At 40.0% G+C, this 18458-nt stretch overlaps 1 protein-coding gene across 3 annotated transcripts in view; it reads left to right on the forward strand.

The window, feature by feature from the left end:
* Nucleotides 1–18458, forward strand: part of ppp1r12c (protein phosphatase 1, regulatory subunit 12C) — a 45202-nt gene that overhangs the window by 12450 nt on the left and 14294 nt on the right. For 2 of the 3 annotated variants that reach the window (XM_017482165.3, XM_053684158.1), the window contains exons 5-19: nucleotides 2443–2623; nucleotides 3042–3186; nucleotides 6350–6424; nucleotides 7645–7721; nucleotides 7832–7941; nucleotides 8631–8698; nucleotides 8815–8945; nucleotides 9222–9309; nucleotides 10721–10835; nucleotides 11796–11911; nucleotides 13477–13526; nucleotides 13617–13662; nucleotides 13776–13880; nucleotides 16682–16732; nucleotides 18394–18444. In XM_017482165.3, the coding sequence (XP_017337654.1) occupies nucleotides 2443–2623; nucleotides 3042–3186; nucleotides 6350–6424; nucleotides 7645–7721; nucleotides 7832–7941; nucleotides 8631–8698; nucleotides 8815–8945; nucleotides 9222–9309; nucleotides 10721–10835; nucleotides 11796–11911; nucleotides 13477–13526; nucleotides 13617–13662; nucleotides 13776–13880; nucleotides 16682–16732; nucleotides 18394–18444 (1409 nt within the window). The remainder of the gene's footprint in view (nucleotides 1–2442; nucleotides 2624–3041; nucleotides 3187–6349; nucleotides 6425–7644; nucleotides 7722–7831; nucleotides 7942–8630; nucleotides 8699–8814; nucleotides 8946–9221; nucleotides 9310–10720; nucleotides 10836–11795; nucleotides 11912–13476; nucleotides 13527–13616; nucleotides 13663–13775; nucleotides 13881–16681; nucleotides 16733–18393; nucleotides 18445–18458) is intronic. The other variant, XM_017482166.3, reaches the window with a different exon arrangement.

Genomic DNA, 18458 nt, shown 5'->3' on the forward strand with positions numbered 1-18458 from the left:
AGTCTGACAGTACCATGCGATGAAAAACAGCCCCACACCATGATGTTTCCACCTCCAAACTTCACTTTTGGTGTAGTGTTTTTAGGGTGATGTGCAGTGCCATTTCTTCTCCAAACATGGTGTGTAATATGACGGCCAAAAAGTTACATTTTGCTTTCGTCTGACCAGACTACACTCTCCCAGTATTTCAGAGGCTTGCTCAATTGAGTTGTAGGAAACATTAAACGAGCTTCAACATGCCGTTTGTTTAGTAATGGAGTCTTGTGGTGTGAGCGTGAGCACTAGAGTGCACTGCCTATTGTTTTCTCTGTGACGATGGCACCTGCTGCCTCCAAGTGTTTCTGGAGGTCTTTCTGAGTGGTCCTTGGCTCTTGGGCTACACTTCTGAGTATTCTTCTGATTCCCTGGTCAGAAATCTTGCGAGGAGCTCCTGTGCGTGGTGCATGCGTAGATGATGTTGCTTCCACTTGTGGATAATGGCCCCAATGGTGCTTACTGGAAGATTCTGAAGTTTTGAAATACGTCTGTATCCGATTCCATCAATATGTTTTGCAACAATAAGGTTGCGAAGGACTTGTGAGAGCTCTTTGCTTTTACCCATCATGAGATGTTTCTTCTGCAACACCGTGGTAACAAAAAGCCTTCTTATAGACCATCAATTTATTAACCCAGCTGATATTAATTTACACAGGTAGGGGGTATAATTACTTACAGATTTCAGCTGGTTCCTTGACTTACCTTGCTTTAGAGCACTGCTTTTTCTTTGCGTGTTCAATACTTTTTTCCTGTGTCATTCCACTTTATTACACACAACTTTATTTATGGACTGTAATGTTGTGAATTCTTTATATTTGTGGATTTCTTGAGTTAATACTGATGTCTAGTGAAAATTTCATGTGAATAACCTCATTGGAAATATATTTACTGAAAAAAATGTTGACGAGTTCAATACTTATCCCCCCCCTGTGTGTGTGTGTGTGTGTGTGTGTGTGTGTGTGTGTGTGTGTACATACATTAATATAATATAATATAATATAATATAATAACTTTATTTTTATATAGCGCCTTTAAAGGAGCTTCTCAAGTCATTTTACATAATAATAAAATATCAAGAAAAAAAATAAACAGATAAAAACACAAAACATACAAAAACAAAAAACTGTCTTGAATACAAAATGATTAAAACCATTAAGAAAAAAGCTAACCAAAAAAACAAGTTTTTAGGTTAGCTTTAAAAATGCTCAAATTCTGTGCATTTCTAATACGATCAGTGAGTGCATTCCAGAGTCTAGGAGTATTACTATATATACTATTCTATATTATATAGTACTACGAGAAAGCCCTGTCCCCTACTCATCGCTACTGTGTATGTGGGACAGCCAGTAAACCAGCATGAGAGTAGTGCAAAATAATGCTTGGGAGTATTTAAAGTTAAGAGATCAGACAGATACTGAGGGGCTAGACCATGCAGTGCCTTATATGTTAACATAAGGATTTCCAAATCACCGAGAAACCTGACCGGGAGCCAGTGCAAGGACTTCAGCATTGGAGTGATGTGTTCATTTCTCCTGACACCAGTCAGGATCCTAGCAGCAGAATTTTGCACACATTGCAATTTATTTAGTGTGGCTTTAGGAAACCCAGCAAGAAGTGTATTGCAGTAATCAATATGAGAAAATACAAAGTGTTGATAAGCCTTTCAGTCACAGGGGAAGATAGCATAGGGCGAAGTCTAGCGATATTTCTGAGATGGGGGGGGGATAGGAATTCTTCACCGTACATTGCACGTGTGGGGCAAAAGACAAACCCAATCAAATATAACTCCTAAACTTTATAATTTAATTTGGGAACTCCAGATGCAATAAGCAAAACCTCAGTCTTATCACTATTAAAACACAAAAAGGTTTTGGTCATCCATGTTTTTATCTCAGAAATACAACGTGAGAACAAAGAAACATCCGCATTTTGACCAGGCTTCGAGTGAATATAAATCTGACTGCATAGAAGTGATAATTAAGCCTGAGTGATCTTGAGAGCAGTCGTCCCTGTGTGTTATACTGCCATGTGATGTGGCATGAGCAGCAGTCCGAAAAGATGGGTGGCTTTACGTTTCACGGGGGAAGCACGTGTTAACCTTCACTCTCTCTGCTTAGCTGTCGTAGGATAGGGGAGAACTGACTGGTTGGTGGGACCAAATTGGGGGGAAAATTTGGTGAAAAAATCAGTAAGGAATAAAATGTGGCCGAGCATGCTGTTATGGGAAAATAATCACAGATGGGGTCTGATGGCGAAGTTGATTATCTTCCGATAACAGCACATCCTTAAATGTTTTTATTCTTTTTATACCACAGCAATTCGCCAGTGATCATTTTTTTTTATTTAGCAAAGACCACTTTATTTTTAGCCACTTATCATTATATACATGTTGTCTCGATCATGCAGCTCTCTGTGTAAAATGTCCAGGTGTGGATGTGGAGGAAGCTAAGCGGTTGGAGGAAGAGTTGATCATGCGTGATGCCCGTCGTTGGCTTGCAGAGGGCGTGCCTTCTGATCTGCACCACCCAAGGACCAAAGCCACACCCCTACATGTTGCGGCTGCTAAGGGCTACCTGGAGGCCATCAAGTAAGCAACGCGAATGTGTGAACCACTATGTCTAAACACTAGCGGGGACATGCTTATATTTTTAACCACATTGCATGTGTTAATACTGTGCGGCTTGGGTGGGGTGTCTCTGAAATGATCTGGTGGGCACGTGATCGGACAGCTCTCTGATCTCTCTAAGAATAGCTGATGTTTATTTCCTGTCTCATGCAAGAGACTTCCTGTGGAACAGGCCACATTCGTCCTGCTGCTCTTGCTAAGGCAGGGATCAGTTGCTCTATGCGCTGCACTGCATAGACCCTTGGCACAAATGCACAAAACAATAGTATTGTAATGTGTTTATATATATATATACACACACTCTGCTTAGACTTATGTTTTCAGTACTTTCTAAAACCTCTGCGAATGTCTAAGTGTATTTTATCTCTGTCTGTTTCAGGTTGCTGTGTCAGTGTGGCCTGGATGTGTCTGCTAAAGATGGGGACGGCTGGACTCCGCTCCACGCTGCAGCCCACTGGGGTCAGAGCGAGGCCTGTTGTCTCCTCGCAGAGCAACTGTGTGACATGGAGGCCCGCAGCAATGGGGTGAGAAATGAGAGAGACAGAGAGAGAGCTTGATAAAGTAACACACAGATAAATAAAGGCCAATAGAAATAAGGATGAAAGAGACTCTCTTTTTTTTATTATTTATTTTATTCATTCTATTGACGCAGGGAATTACAATGAACAGCAAAAGAAAAAACATAAATAGAGAGAGAGAAGAATAGCTGCACAGACACAGAGAGAGATTGTGCTAGATAGAGAAATGGAATCATAAGAGAATGAATGTGGTATTCAAACATTAGATGGAAAGTGAGGGAGAAAGAGAGCGTTTGTGCTTAATAGAGTGAGGGATTAGGTCAAATATGGACCAAAGATTGAAGAGGGTTGCGACAGATAGATAGCTAAACAAAGAATAACCGAGAAAGAGAAAATAAGTGAGTAATAAATAGAGGATGAATGAAATGGGGAGAATGAAAGAGAGCGTGAAGGACACAAGTGAGAGATTGAGTGAGAGAAAGAAAGAGAGGGATTCAAAGAGAGTCATAAACCAGTGTTAGGAATGATTGTGAAAGAAATCAAAGCCATCCAGACTGGATGGCAGGGGTTCTCGAATTTGTTTGGCTAGTGATCCCCAATCTAAAGGCTCAGAATTCTCGAGACTGGGACTGGGCATTCACCCTACCACCGGAAGATCAAGAGTTCGAATCCTGACCATTCCACAGCCATCCACGGCCAGTAGCCAAGAGATAAAAATTGGCCGTGTTGTCTGGGTGGGTGGGATAGCATTACTCTGTCTCCCGTCAATCAGTGGGACACTAGCCAGTCATGGGCATCTGTGAGCTCATGTATGCGGAAGAGTGCAGCTAGTGGTTGACTGTCCTCCTGTGTCCCGGAGAAGGCACTGCCATGGTTGGTAGCTGTTGTATGATGGGGAGGGCGAGTTAGTGGGTGGGAATTGTCAAATGACAAATTAGGGCGGAAAATTCTTGTAACTTGACAGAAGAATGAGGTGAATGTAAAATTAACCACTGCTGGAAATGAATCCCTTTTTGTCGTAACGTGTCCTCTTCCTTTCTAGTGTGTGGCCAAGTGATTTTTTTTCACATACAGTGTGACCTCAGCTTAAGATGGGCAAATAACTGTTACAGGCTTGTTAGGATTTGCAGCAGCTCCGGACCGCTTTGTCGTTGTTGTTTTTTGTTTGTTTTTGTTTTTGTTTTGTTTTTTTACCATTTTTTTTACAATTTTTTTCTTTACTTGTCTTATTTACTTGTCTGATTATGTGAAGTCAAATAAAAATCCTGCATACTCTAGCTTTACAAACCTGAACGGGGTTTGTTAGAGGACAAACGCTGAACTATGATTGAAAAACTCTGTAAATGACGGAGAGAATGAGAGGCAGGTTGAGTGATAGGGTGCTATAGATAGAGTGTGAGACTAAGAGACACAGATAGAAAGACTGACAGATATACAAGCCAAAGGAATGAAAGGTGGTGAAAGCGGTCCAGAGAGAACAGCATAACAGCTGAAGGAAAAGGGCGAAAGATGTTGACAGCTAAACAGAGAGCAAGAAAGAATGAGGCATTCAGATAGCAGTGTATAGACAAAAATGAGACTGACACAAATGTATACCAGAAAAATAAAAAGGGCCGAGAGAGATGGACAGCTAAACAGAACGAGAGAAGAAAGCTATACAGTAGTAGAATAAGGGGCAGCGATTGAGCTGTACACTGAACAAAAGAATGACTGCTGTGCACAGACTTCGCTTAATAGAGCGAGATAGAGAGAAAGCCTGCTAGCTCACTAGCTTTATAAAGAAACAGGGTGTAGTCTGGGCCAGTAGTAAGAAGGAGGACAAGAGACATGGCTAGATACAGAGAGAGAGAGAGAGAGAGAAAAGTGGGTATGAAAAGGAACGAGGCATCCAGGCCAAAGATAGATAAGGAGGTAGAGTGAGAACGGAGGGAAGGAGACCGACAGGCAGCCAGATATAAAAGAGGACTAAAATGTTTCTCCAAGCCAGTAAAAAAAACATGCAATAACATGCAGTTCCACCTCAGAGCAAAGCCGATATTAGTCAGCTCCGCTAAAGTGAGCACTTGAACACACTGTAGCTTGTGCAAGTGTGCAGCAGAAAGGATGTGTGTAGGATGTGTGTTGGTGCCCTTCTGTGCCAAAGAGCTCACCACACTAATGCTAATGCAGGCTGCACCCACACACGTACACACACACACGCACACACACAAAAACTTTTTGAGTTCACTTTATGAGTTGCACCCACATGAGTGGGAACTGGAAGAGAGGTTTTTTTGTGTTGTATGCGGCTACTGTTTAGTAGACAGTGTGTGTTTAAAAATATACAAATTGGTACCGCCCCCAAACCTATACCCCCTTTGTATTAGTAAGCTGCTGTTGCATAGTCTTCATTTGAATACTGCTACATTATTGGTTCATTTTTATTTTATGATGCAGTAACACTTTATCTATTACATTTCAAACATAACTCGGGACTAAAGCACTAACAAATGTATTCCTCCATAAGGATTAAATCACAAAATATTATTTTCTAATGTTTAGAGTCTGAGCTAAGAACAGGACTTAATTGTTGGTAATAGCAGAATCTCTAATGTCGCATTTCCACCAACGCAAAAAGGCCTGTCTTTGTGCCCTGTTTTTGCTGATTTGAGAGCCAAACTGTTATGTAATCAGACATTGGAGCTGCTCATAACTGGAATAAAAATTGACAGCCAAGGATCGTATAACATGTTTTACATCCAGCTTAAAACATATTTTACTAGGAATGCACAAATTCACAGCAGGACCTGTTAATGATGCAGTAAGGGAAGCTGATATCGGATTAGTGTCGTATCGACCCTTGCTCAGATATTAGTTTCATAATGAATATGCTGACCTACAGCAGAAACTTTGGAAGTCAAGTTATAGGGAATCATGGAAAGCAGTTAGGCAATTTTAACGGGGGTGTGTAGACTTTTTTTCTTATATGATTTCTTCCTCAGACCACTTGTACACTTCAGTGAAACACCCTGATGTTAATACACTTATGTTCTGAGTCACTTGTGTATGTGTCTATTTAGTACATAGTTACAAATATGAATATATATGACAATAATTATATATGCATGCCTTTCTGAGTAATTGTGTGTGTTCCTCAGAGTGTGACAGCGACTGTAAATGTGTCTTTTAGGGTCAGACTCCGTTTGATGTGGCCGATGAAAGTGTGGAGACCTTGCTGGAGGAATTACTGCAGAGACAAGCTAGTGTACGACAACCCACACACAACTGCACGCGCACACACGCACGCACACACACACACACACACACACACACACTGGCAACATGAATGTTACTATACACAAAACAGAGAGATATATTATATTACATAGCATTATATAATATTAACAGTTATCTTAATTGACTGGCCACTTGATTAGGTATAAATTTATTCCAGTTTCAAAATAGTTTTTTGGGTTTTTTTGCATAAACGACATCATCACACTTTAAGCTTCAATTGTAATGAAAGTAGACAAATGATCAGTGTTAATAAGATACATAACGTTTTAACATTAGTTTATACTGCAGCCCTATTAAATTCTCGAAAGCTGTAACTAAGTTTTCTGACACAAGATGGTCTTCAGGACAGAGGTTTTTGTGTCTGGTTAACTTTTAGAAAGAGAAAGGACCGTTCCTTTCTCTGGTTGGTTAGGGAACTACTGTTTAGCTGTTATTATGTAAGGGATAACAGGAACTTGTTTCACAGACTTGTGAAAACAAGATTAAACATAGCCATTACAGATTCCAGATTTAGACCCTTTTGCTGTTGTAATAACCTCCACTCTTCGGGGAAGATTTTGGAGCGTGGCTGTGGGGATTTGTGATCATTCAGCCACAAGAGCGTTAGAGAAGTCAGGCACTGATATTGGGCGAGGAGGCCTGGGGTTCACTCATCCCAAAGTTCCAGTTCATCCCAAAGTAGTTTAGTGGAGTTGAGGTCAGGGCTCTGTGCAGGACACTCAAGTGCCCAACCTCGGCAAACCATGTCTTCATGGAGCTCGCTTTGTACACAGGGGCGTCGTCATTAGTTCCAGTGAAACGAAGTCCTAATGCTACAGTATGCAAAGACATTCTAAACAATTGTGTGCTTCCACCTTTGTGGCAACCGTTTGGGGAAGAACCACATATGGGTGTGATGGTCAGGTGTCCATATAGTGTGTAACTTTCACCCACTGTAGTGGCAAATGTTTGGCTATATAGTATATAAACAGGTGTTTATACACTTCATGACCTGCTGTTAAAGTAAATAAAATAAATAAGCGAATAAATAAATATAAATGTCTAAACATACAATGTATTTTTTGCTGGCGGTCATGTTTGAATTGTTGGATTATATTCACATTCAAACAAATCTGTGCTGGATGTGATCCACTGTTGGCTACTCGTCATTATTTTACTTACAAGTGGCTTGTGTATATTACTTTGCAGTGGCGCACCGAACAGGACATTAAGGATAAACAGAATGCACAAGCGTCTGCAAACGGCAGCACTGCCAAGAAACGCAGGTTGGAAAGCAGCCTCATGCCGTATTAGCTGTTCATTTCTCTCTGTTTGAATGGCAGTATATTCTCTTTATTCACGGGTCTTTCTCTCCCTCTGTCGTCGTCTCTGTCAGGAGCTCGGTGTGTAGGATGAGCAGCCGAGAGAAGATGAGCGTGCAGGATCAGTCAAAGGAGCGAGGAGTCTCTGGAGGCCTACTAAATGAGGAGCGAGAGAGCAGTCCCGGTAAAGCCCAATTTACATCCCCCAACACAATTTTTACCAGCGTCAGCCTCAATTAAATCCTGTCATGAACGTACTGAAGCACTGCTACATTTATTCTTATATATATAAAAAAAAGTGTTGATGTATAGACGTATTAGTTCCTTTGTTAATGTTACTGCTGAAGTGTATGTTAATTCAATTCGTAAGGAATAAAACGCAACGAGGTGTGAGGAGCTGTCATAAGAAAATAACTTACCTGTGTCAGAAAACGTAACGTTCCCTTCCAAAAATACTAAATGAAATATCCTCACACACAAACTCCACCATATCAACAATTACACACATTACATTAAGCTACATTAAGGTAACAGTAAAGTGTTACCACTATTTAATAACAGGATAGCATGAACCTCAAACGAATCTAATGAGCAGCTAAGTGTATTGTGTAGGTCATACTCGAGGTGTCTAAACCTGAAACTAGTGGTGATGTCATGCTGACAGAGAATGCGATTGGTTGGTAAAATTTTACTTGAGCACCTCCCTTGTCGATTCTTCATCAAGAGTCAATGGAAAAATGCACTTGAAACAAACTGAGGGTGACATCAGCGACTTGTCATGAAGGCAGGGTGAGAATGTAGTGCATGTTCAACGCTGTGGCGTTTATTTCTCTAAAGTAGAGCATTTTTTCTCTCTATCTGTCTGGGGTGTAGAGACTTCCACGCAGCCGAGTCCAGATACTGGAAGCATCACTACCTCCACGGTCAGCCCTGCTGACAAGGTACGGTGTTATATTCACTACACTACCGGAGTACATTTCCTGGTTAATTGTGGTGTTTGTATATATGCAATTACTTTCACCACAGGCATCTGATATGTGTATGATCTTTCCCCTAGACGCCTGAAGAGAAGGAAGCAGAGGAGAGAGAGCAGGAGCGAGAGAGTCGTACTGCTCGTGTTCCTCCGACTCTGCAAAGATGCGACTCTGCCACAGAGAGCCCCAGCAGTCCCTCTACTGACGGCAAGAAGTAAGAGCACCGCCTACACACCAGCTGCCTGGCAGTAATGGCCTTTTATGTACACTGACCACGCTTGAGATCATGATCTCTTTATAATAATTTACTAATAATAATAATAATAATTCATTAATCATGAAATACGTTCAGATCGCTGTCATTTTACGTTGTCTGTTCATTAGTTCTGTCTGTTCATCATACATTAGTATGATGTAGACCCTGATAGACCTGATACCAGTATCTGTATTGATGCATCTATGTCTATCTACCCTCATTCACCACCTCCAGGTACCAGGCTCCAGTTCGAGATGAGGAGTCAGAGTCTCAGAGAAAAGCTCGTTCTCGACTCATGCGCCAATCACGACGCTCCACTCAGGTATTATTCTAGTAAAGTAGGTAAAGGACAGCTATTATCAGTGTTTTTCCATTTCCAGCAGCGTGCCGCTGTTTTTCTTTTCTTTAGCCCATGAGAGTGTAACCATGACATTTGAAACTTAACGTGGTAAGGTATACAGTATGTGTATGTTTTGAAAGAAAGTGTCCGTGTCTTGCTATTAGAGCACAGCACTTTAGACCACTGTATTAAATCATAAAATCACACACTTTTTTCAATGGCCTTGGTTCCAGACGTCCCTTTTCCATTTATTACCTCTATAGACATTTCAGAAAATTCTCAGAAAATAGTTTAACGTATTTAACATAATATGATATATAATAGAAGAATATTACATAAAATGGGGGGGGGGGGGGGGGCCTGCAAATGTACACTATATATTGAATTTAATTTTTTTTTAAATTAGAAAATGAACTACTGATCCTATTTAGTTTGCATTTGTATGGAACCTTTTTTCCACAAACTTTGCCATCTTGAATTTTTTCGGCATTGAAAAATTACTTGCATTACAAATTTATTAAGGAAAGAATGTTAAGGAAAATGCATTTTTAAAATAAACTCACGTTTTGCGTGGCTGCCAGGGGCGTAACCTGGCCTGGGCATTGGGTGCTGTAGCCCAGAAGATTTTTTCGTTATACCCGAATAATCTTCCACTTGGAGCGATTTGTCACTACGTAACTGAACGTCAGTAAACGAAGTAGGCGCTGTTGTAATTTTATATCTTCAGGGAGCGGAGGCGAGACCAATCGGACAGGGTTTACAGGATAATAAGTGGAAACATTCGTGTCTTATTGGCTGATAGTGTCAATTCTGCCAAACGCTAACTCTCACAGTCAGTGTGAGGAAAAATGGATATACTGCAATTTTTTTAAAACCAGTAAAGGGGTTGAAACTGAACCAGTAACATCATCTGATGCTGAGCAGGAAAACATGGTGTGTAAATGCGTATATGAATTCCAGTTAACGTGAACATGATATGAGCAGAGCATAAGGAAAGATAATGTACTTTGCATGGCACTGTAGCAGCTAAACCCATACAATGATAGCTTAGCTGTGTTTCCCCTTGGCTAGCGATACCAAATGAGCCTAGTTAGAAAAGTTTTATATTTTATTGATCTGGTAGTTCTACAAACAGTAACAACACCTGAGGTAAGTTTTATGATAAATCCAACTTTTTCTGATCATATCATACATTTATGTGTGAAAAAGTTACTGAAAGAACTATGAGTTTCACTTTCTAGTGTATCTTAATTAATAATCTGATTACAATTTTAAAGTAGTAATTAGTAATATGTAGTGGATTACTTTTTTGGGTAACTTACCAAACACTGCCCTACAGTATGTATTGCCATTTGTGTAAATATTGTGTTCCATTGTGCATTTTTATTGGCAGGGAGTGACCCTAACTGACCTTAAAGAGGCTGAGCGAACCGTTAATAGGGCGTCTGAACCTCAGCCCAGTCTTCAGACTGTCAGCCCTGTTGTCACGGTAACGCCAGCAGAGAGAGGTAAGAGACTATATTAACAAGCGTTACAGACCTGGAGACTCGCAGCATAGCACAAGTATCTACACTTAAAACTTTTGCTTTTAAATGGCTTCTGACTTGTGTTTTTCTGAATTAATAGACTGGTAAGCTCCGCAGCCAAAAAATAATCACGTCCACTTCTAACAGTGTGTTATTGTACAACGTCAAAAGGTTGTGCAGTTTGCATAGGAAAGTTGCATGTGTTTTGCAGGAGTTGGGATGTACTTAGTTGTGTTTCAGCAAAAGAATGTGTCCGTATGCTTGTGCCTTTTTTGCATAGCACAGAAGCAGAAGTCATTAAATTTCAGCTGTACATTCTCACGCCTGTGGAGAGACCTACAGCACGCTGCGGCTTCAAAAGCTGCTCTTTGGTGCTTGGCCTTGCAACCAGACACTGGCAGTTTGCTAGAGGGTTTTTTTTTTTTTTCCTTCTTATCTTCAGGCAGTGCTAAACTTCAGTTAATATTATCTCATCCCCACTAGTCAAATGCATCTGGCATAGATTCAGCAATCTCTTTGAGAAATTGGCTTGTGGTCTTGTGCCCTCATTTACTTTTTCTTAATTCATGAGTGCCCTATAAACTCCTGTGCACCCGATTTCTGAATGCAGCTTCAATTGTTGAGCCTTCGGAATGACGTGTTCGGGATTATGGGTATTTTGTGGCCGCTAGGGTACATGTTAGGATTGAAAGCCCGCAACTAGAAATTTTCCATGATGTTTTTGGACGCTGGTACAAACTGGCAGACACTGAGCGCACTATATAGTAACTAGGGCGTAGTTTCAGGCAACAGAAAGAAAGTGATTCCAGCTTCAACCTGAAGCAGCAAACTTTGAATGTGGTGGAAAAATGTTAAAGCCTGATTCTATTAAGCCTACTATATTAAATGAAATGCAGTGCTAATTATTAAGCATATCATTAATTCTTGAGTGCTTGTCTGCAGACACAGAGCCAGTGAAGGCCTCCAGCCCAGAGGGAGACTCCAAACTGGGTGTGAGAGATCGCCGAAAAGCAAGGAGAGAAAGACGATCCACTGGCATCGCCACAAGTATAGGAGAGGTGAGTAAAGAGCACACACACACACATACACATACATATCACAGATGTGCTCTGCATTCTGCACAGATTTTACAGCACACGCTTTAAAGAAATGAGGTTTGTTGTCTGGAAAAGACTCCTGTGACCCCATTCACACTGAATGACCTACATGAGTAGTAAAACTCTGATACAGTACATCTAGAAAAACATCACCCACATCCTATTTCATGTCAAAAGAAGTGGCTCAAAAATAAGTTTTCATCCTATACCTAGTACTTCTAGAATACTCTGGACTGCTCACCACATCTAGAATAGTGTCAGGGGTAGTGGTGTCTCATCTGTTTAGGTTTTGTTCTAGTGACCATTGTGAGTTAAAATCCAGAGAGCCACTGAAATCCTATCATGCATATGAATAAACTGGTTATTAACAAAATGGCACTCACCAGATTACACAGCCTACTATGATATTTTATATCCTATATACAGTATAAGGCAATAATAACATCCGGATTTAGTTCAATAATTTAGGTTATTCAGGGCATGTACATGTATATGGGCATTTAGTGTGGAATAAAATACATCAGGGCATGCTGATGTAGGTAAATATTCAACAGTGGTTGCCTCCGTGGGGTGCGTTAAAATCGTGTAACGCACACCTAGCTGTGGATTATCCCGCTTATACCATGGTTACTTGCCAGCATTTTGACCAGTGAAAGCTGTCGATGTTTGCAGTGCAAATTTTTACTGTAAGGATAAAAAAATAACGGTTAATTTTCCGTAGTTATTTTATGTACGGGCCATTAGATCTAGCATTCCGCCCGCTCGAAATCATACGCAGTGATAAAGATTAGCGAGAGAGGGAGAGATTGTGCGTGTGTGAATTACCCGTGTCTGTGCCGCATCTCCACTAGTGATGAAGCTGTGCGTTTAACTACTGTATGCAACTGTAACTGTATGTCGCGATTTAAACGTACACCTTCTAGCCAATCAGAATCGAGTTTTCAGACAGACCATGGTATACAGTCAATTTTGTTACATAGCATGTCTTTAATCCATTTTTTACACTAAAAATGCATGGAGCATCTGCCATACAATATATTCTCTGTTAAGAAAATAAAATTTACTGTCTCATTTATTATTATTATTATTATTATTATTAGTATTATTATTATTATTATTATTATCTCAGTCCTTTTAATCAACTGCACCTTTAATATAATTGAAATCTGTAAGAGTTCATATACGCTACTAATACAAGTTTGACTATTGATTGTATACTTGAAGCTTTTTTAAGTTTTCCGGTTATTAGTTTACTTTTACATTTAATTAAATTATTATCAAAATCTGTTTTTCGCAGTTACTAAGTTATATTGTATACTCAATCGAGGGAATCAAGTACAGATTATGAGCTCAATAGTACACCCACTTGGAATAGATTCTTGCTTATAAGTTACTCTGGATGGCATGTGAATGTAATTATTGCATCCCTGACTCAAGTGTAATCACAAGTCTGATATATGACATTTTAAAAAAAACACACCTTTTGAGTAGTATGCTGCGTAAATGACTGCTGCTCGTTTTTTCAGACGGAGGACTTGGATGCAAACGAGCCGACACAAGCAGACAGCACCTCAAGGTTTCTGTGTCTTCCTGTTCCACAGTCTCATAGTTCTATGTTACAGCTTTTAATGTGCTTTATACTAACTGCTGTGCTTCTTTGCTGTAGTGACACCCAGCCAGTAAAATTGTCCCTGTCACTGGATTTTAGAAAGGTACAATTTAATTAGCCGTTTTTTAAAAGTCTTATTTTAAACATTTTCTAAGATGTTGAAATAAATGAAATATGTTATGTCTTGCTTTTTTTTTTTTCAATCTCTCTGTGCAGCTGTATGTGGAGATGCTGAAGGAGAACGGTGCACTGAGAGAGAAGCTCCAGGAGACACAGCTGAAGCTCAGCGAGTGCAAAGTGGAGCTCGAGCGACTCAGACAGGTCTGTGTGTGTGTGTGTGTGTGTGTGTATGTGTGTGTATGTGTGTGTATGTGTGTGTATGTGTGTGTATGTGTGTGTATGTGTGTGTATGTGTGTGTGTGTGTGTGTGTATGTGTGTGTATGTGTGTGTATGTGTGTGTATGTGTGTGTATGTGTGTGTATGTGTGTGTATGTATGTGTGTGTATGTGTGTGCGCAGTGGTGCAATAATGCAATGGTAGCAAAGAGAGCATTCTACCCAAACTTATTCACAGCAATAACTTTTGTTTGTTTGTTTCATTCATTTTTTACATGCTAGTCTTGTGTTCCAAATTGTTTTTGAAATTATAAAATATCAAATCTGATGTCTTTACATTTTACTGTACACTCATTGCATTAGCTGGTCTATATTTCATCTAACATCTTAGGGTAAATAAATCAATAACTGGTGATAATATTAGCTAACATGGTTTTATATAAACAATTAAGCAGACCGGTATTTTCAATTACATTCGCACATGTAATCTTTCCTTGTCTATATAAAAACAGGCAGAAGCACTTTTAATGCACCTTTAAACGTAAGTAAATTCAAGCTATCTTGTGCTATCAAGCTATTGGCCATGGCAGCCATTGAACAGAGCATAAAATCTTGCTAATAAAATATGTTCGCACATGAGTACACCAATCGGCTATAGCATTAAAAACACTGACAGGTGAACTAAATAACATTGATGATCTCGTTACAGCGGCACCTGTCAGGGGGTGGGATATATTAAGCAGTAAGTGAACAGTCAGTTCTCGAAGGTGATGTGTTGGAAGCAGGAAAAATGGGGAAGCGCAAGTGACTTTGACAAGGGCCAAATTGTGATGGTTAGACGACTGGGTCAGAGTATCTCCACAACAGCAGGTCTCGTGGGGTGTTCCCAGTATGCAGTACCCACTAAAAGTGGTCCAAGGAAGGACAAGCGGTGACCTGGCAACCGGGGGTATTTACCTCAATGTTGAACTTTTCTGCCGTATCCCTCATTTTATCATTATTAAGCTCTCCACCATTGTCACTGAACAGTCTTTTGCCTGGACCACGTACACTAATCCAGCAATGAATGAAGGTCTTCATAATTTCCTTTGCCTTTTTTGTAGTCACAATGCTTCCCGCACTAAAACATGTGAAGTGGTCAATGACATGGCGATACCACACTCCTGCATTCATTGTAACTTGAGGCCATAGGGCGTCCCACAGCAGGTTTAGGTTTGGGTCTGCTGTATTTAACACATGTTTCACGTGTCTACTATGTCCTTTACGATCACAGTGCATTCCTCATCATGATTACCTGAACAGGACAGCAGCTTTTTTCAGTCTGTCTGACGGAGGCATGTCCGAACTGTTTATGCAATTTCAATCAGACTTTCCTTTTTTCTTTTGTAGTCATGTTCTCTGTCACAATTCACACGTCATCTTCTCTACACTTTTCAGTGTCATATGACCGATTCTTCTGCATTGGGTTCACACAGTAATGTTCTGATGACGTAAGTTCAAGGCTTACAGGGTGCTTGAACATTCATCACATTGTCATTTTGAAGCTCCAGAATGGCCCCTACCTTTTTTAGTGAAGCTTTACGCAAAAGAAATGGGATATCTGCTGGAACTACTTCAGTCTTTATGTGACATTTAGTGTTTCCAATGATGGCTGGGATTTTTTTTCACTTTCTTTGAAGAGTGTACAAGTCTTCCATCGCCAAATCTGAAAGCTCTTGCACTCTGTGTGCATCATTTTCGTAAGCTCTGCTGGTTTTAGTCCACTGTTATAATGATCAAATCATTTCCGTCCACATACCATTTTTGTACAAGCTGTGTCTCTGACTGCTGATCCAAGTGATTCAACCATGAATATTTCTGCGTTAGACAAGGAATCACTGGAAAACAGTGTGATCATACCACTCTATGTCCTGTTAGCTTGGCGTGGTCATCTCTGTGAGGGCAATCCTTAGCTCAGTGATGCATGCTTTGACAAATTGCACGTTTGGAGCGCCATATCTATCAAGATCTGTGCCTGGCAGTGTTTTTGATTGCTTTAGTGAACTTCCAATTTCTCTAAAATGGTTTTCATACCATCATCTTTGTTTAAATCCTCCATGGAAATTTCCAGAGCAGCATCTCCCTGTTGGTGATAATGCGACAGCCAGGGCTTGTTTCTTTCCTTCCAGTTCCATAACGCGCATCCACATTTCCACTTAATTTTTCCAACTCTCATATGACTTCTTTTCATCAAACTGTGGTGGAATCTTGTAGTTAGCAGCAGCCATCCTCTGCTACCAATGTTAACTCTAAATGATGATTCACAAAAGTTTGAAACTTTCATTCGCACTATCTACACATGAACTAACTCACTCTACCACACTCCTTGCAACATCCTCTCTGAACCCCCCACCCCCTTGTGCACACAAGACTATAGCTCAACTTAACAACTTTTACACATAGCACCTACCTTAACATTGTTGCAGACCAAGTACACCCCTTCATGGCAGCGGTATTCCCTAAAGGCAGTGGCCTGTTTCAGCAGGATAATGTGCCCTGCCACACTGCAAAAAATGTTCAGGAATGGTTTGAGGAACATGACATAGAGTTCAAGGTGCTGACTTGGTGTTGATCTTCATGAGTATGGTTTTGTAAAGAACGATTAAAGAACCATTTTATTATCAACCAGTTATATACCTTATGTAAATAACCATGTTCAGCTAAACTTGGAACAGTACACAACAGTACATTCCTTTTACCGTCACTATAACATCAGTGTGTCTGTTTGTGTGTGTTTCTGCACTCAGAGCCAGGAAAATGGTTGTGACCGCCCTGCTCTACTGGAACTAGAGAGATTTGTGAGTCTGTTTTTGGCTTCACTACAATTTCAATACAGTTCTGTTTCTTTTCTCTTTTATCACAGTCTCTCACTTACTTCCTTTTTCTCTGATTAAAGTTCCTGTCAGCTATGCATGGTTTATTTGCAATGTTTTGAGCAAAGCAGTATATGTTTATAACCTTTGCATTAGCCTAATTGTAATATAGCTATACAGTAGTGGTTAAGTAATCCAGAGGTTAACTCTCCCATTATGTCGCCTCTAACTTTGAAGCTTTGAATAAAGATAAATCCCATAGATGTGAGAAAAGTGTGAAATTATCATCATTGTAGTTGCAGTACATGGACAAACAGACAAAAAGATGAATCCTACGGCACATAGTGACTTTTTAGTGGAGATGACCGATATTTTCCAGGCTTTTCAAAGGAAGTAAGATCAAGACCTCTCAAAGGGTTCAACACAGGAAATCGAGGTCTCTGAAGTCATTTTAGAGACTGTGTAATCATTTAAAAAGTCCAATTAATGTTACTAATGTTTACAAAGAATCAGTTTATATAGATTTTTTTTTTTTCTCGATATGAAGAATTTAGATATATCCAACACTGAGAGTGACATGACGCAACAGTGCAGCAAGAAGGACCTTGATTTGTACCCAAATTTTGAAACAAGGGAAGGGCAAGAAACCTGGCATGTGTGATGTGTTTGAAAACATAGCTGTCTGTGTGAACACAGCACTCTGAACTGATTCAGAGTCCGGAAAATATGGTAGATATGGGCCTTCAAAAATCAAAGAATCCATGAAGAAGAAGTAGAACTTCATGTCTAGTCCTTCTCGTTATTCATTTGTGCGCCACATATCCCTAAAATATACTTGAAGCAGGAAACTACTGAAGAAAAGCTATTTCAGACATTTGACCTTGTTGTGTCCTTGACCCTGTTTGGATCGATTCCAAAATTCCAGTCCATCTGCTGGTTACAATAATAATTCTATAAAAAATCCTAGAAACCATTTAACCATTCATTCTTGAAATATCACACTAACAAGAGAAAAAAGTCATCATGCAGAAGACTTTCTAGTGTCGGAAAACTAGGGGCAGCTTTGTTCTAAGGCAGTGGTCACCAACCCTCTTCTTTGAGATCTGCCTTCCTGCAGGTTTCATTTCCAACCAAAATCTAACATACCTGTTTTAGTTGATAAAGAACTTCTAAAGGCAATGATTAGATGGTCAGGTGGGCACGATTATGGTTTTAGGAAGGTAGATCTCCTTGAACAGGGTTAGTGTTTTAAAGCAAAAAGTTCTTCCAAAAGCTTCAGCATATCAAAAATTCCATATTTTGTAACTGTTTATGTGAAGCGTTCACCATACAAGTGCCTGTTTTAGTAGTTACTATAGAAACGCTAGCGTGTTAGAACGAGTGCATTAATATAAACCTGTTGTTCGAACTACTGTCAGGGCTGTATCACCTTCAGACCATTTCGAATCGAGCACTCAGCAGTGCTGTGTAAGGCTGATTATATGACCATTAGGGAAATGCTAGGCTGAATCCATGGAAGGGAACACAGCGAATGTTTTGTTGTTGTTGTTTTTTAAGGCTAATCTGTAATTAATGGTCATTGTGTTGTGTGTTTGTTTGTTTTTTTCTTTCTTTCTTTCTTTTTTCCCCATGTTTGTGTATCACAGGAGAAGAAAGCGCTTGAGAGGAAAGCAGCAGAGCTTGAAGATGAACTCAAGGTGATGCTGAGTGT

Source organism: Ictalurus punctatus, chromosome 12 (genome assembly GCF_001660625.3).
Source record: "Ictalurus punctatus breed USDA103 chromosome 12, Coco_2.0, whole genome shotgun sequence".
NCBI lineage: Eukaryota > Metazoa > Chordata > Actinopteri > Siluriformes > Ictaluridae > Ictalurus > Ictalurus punctatus.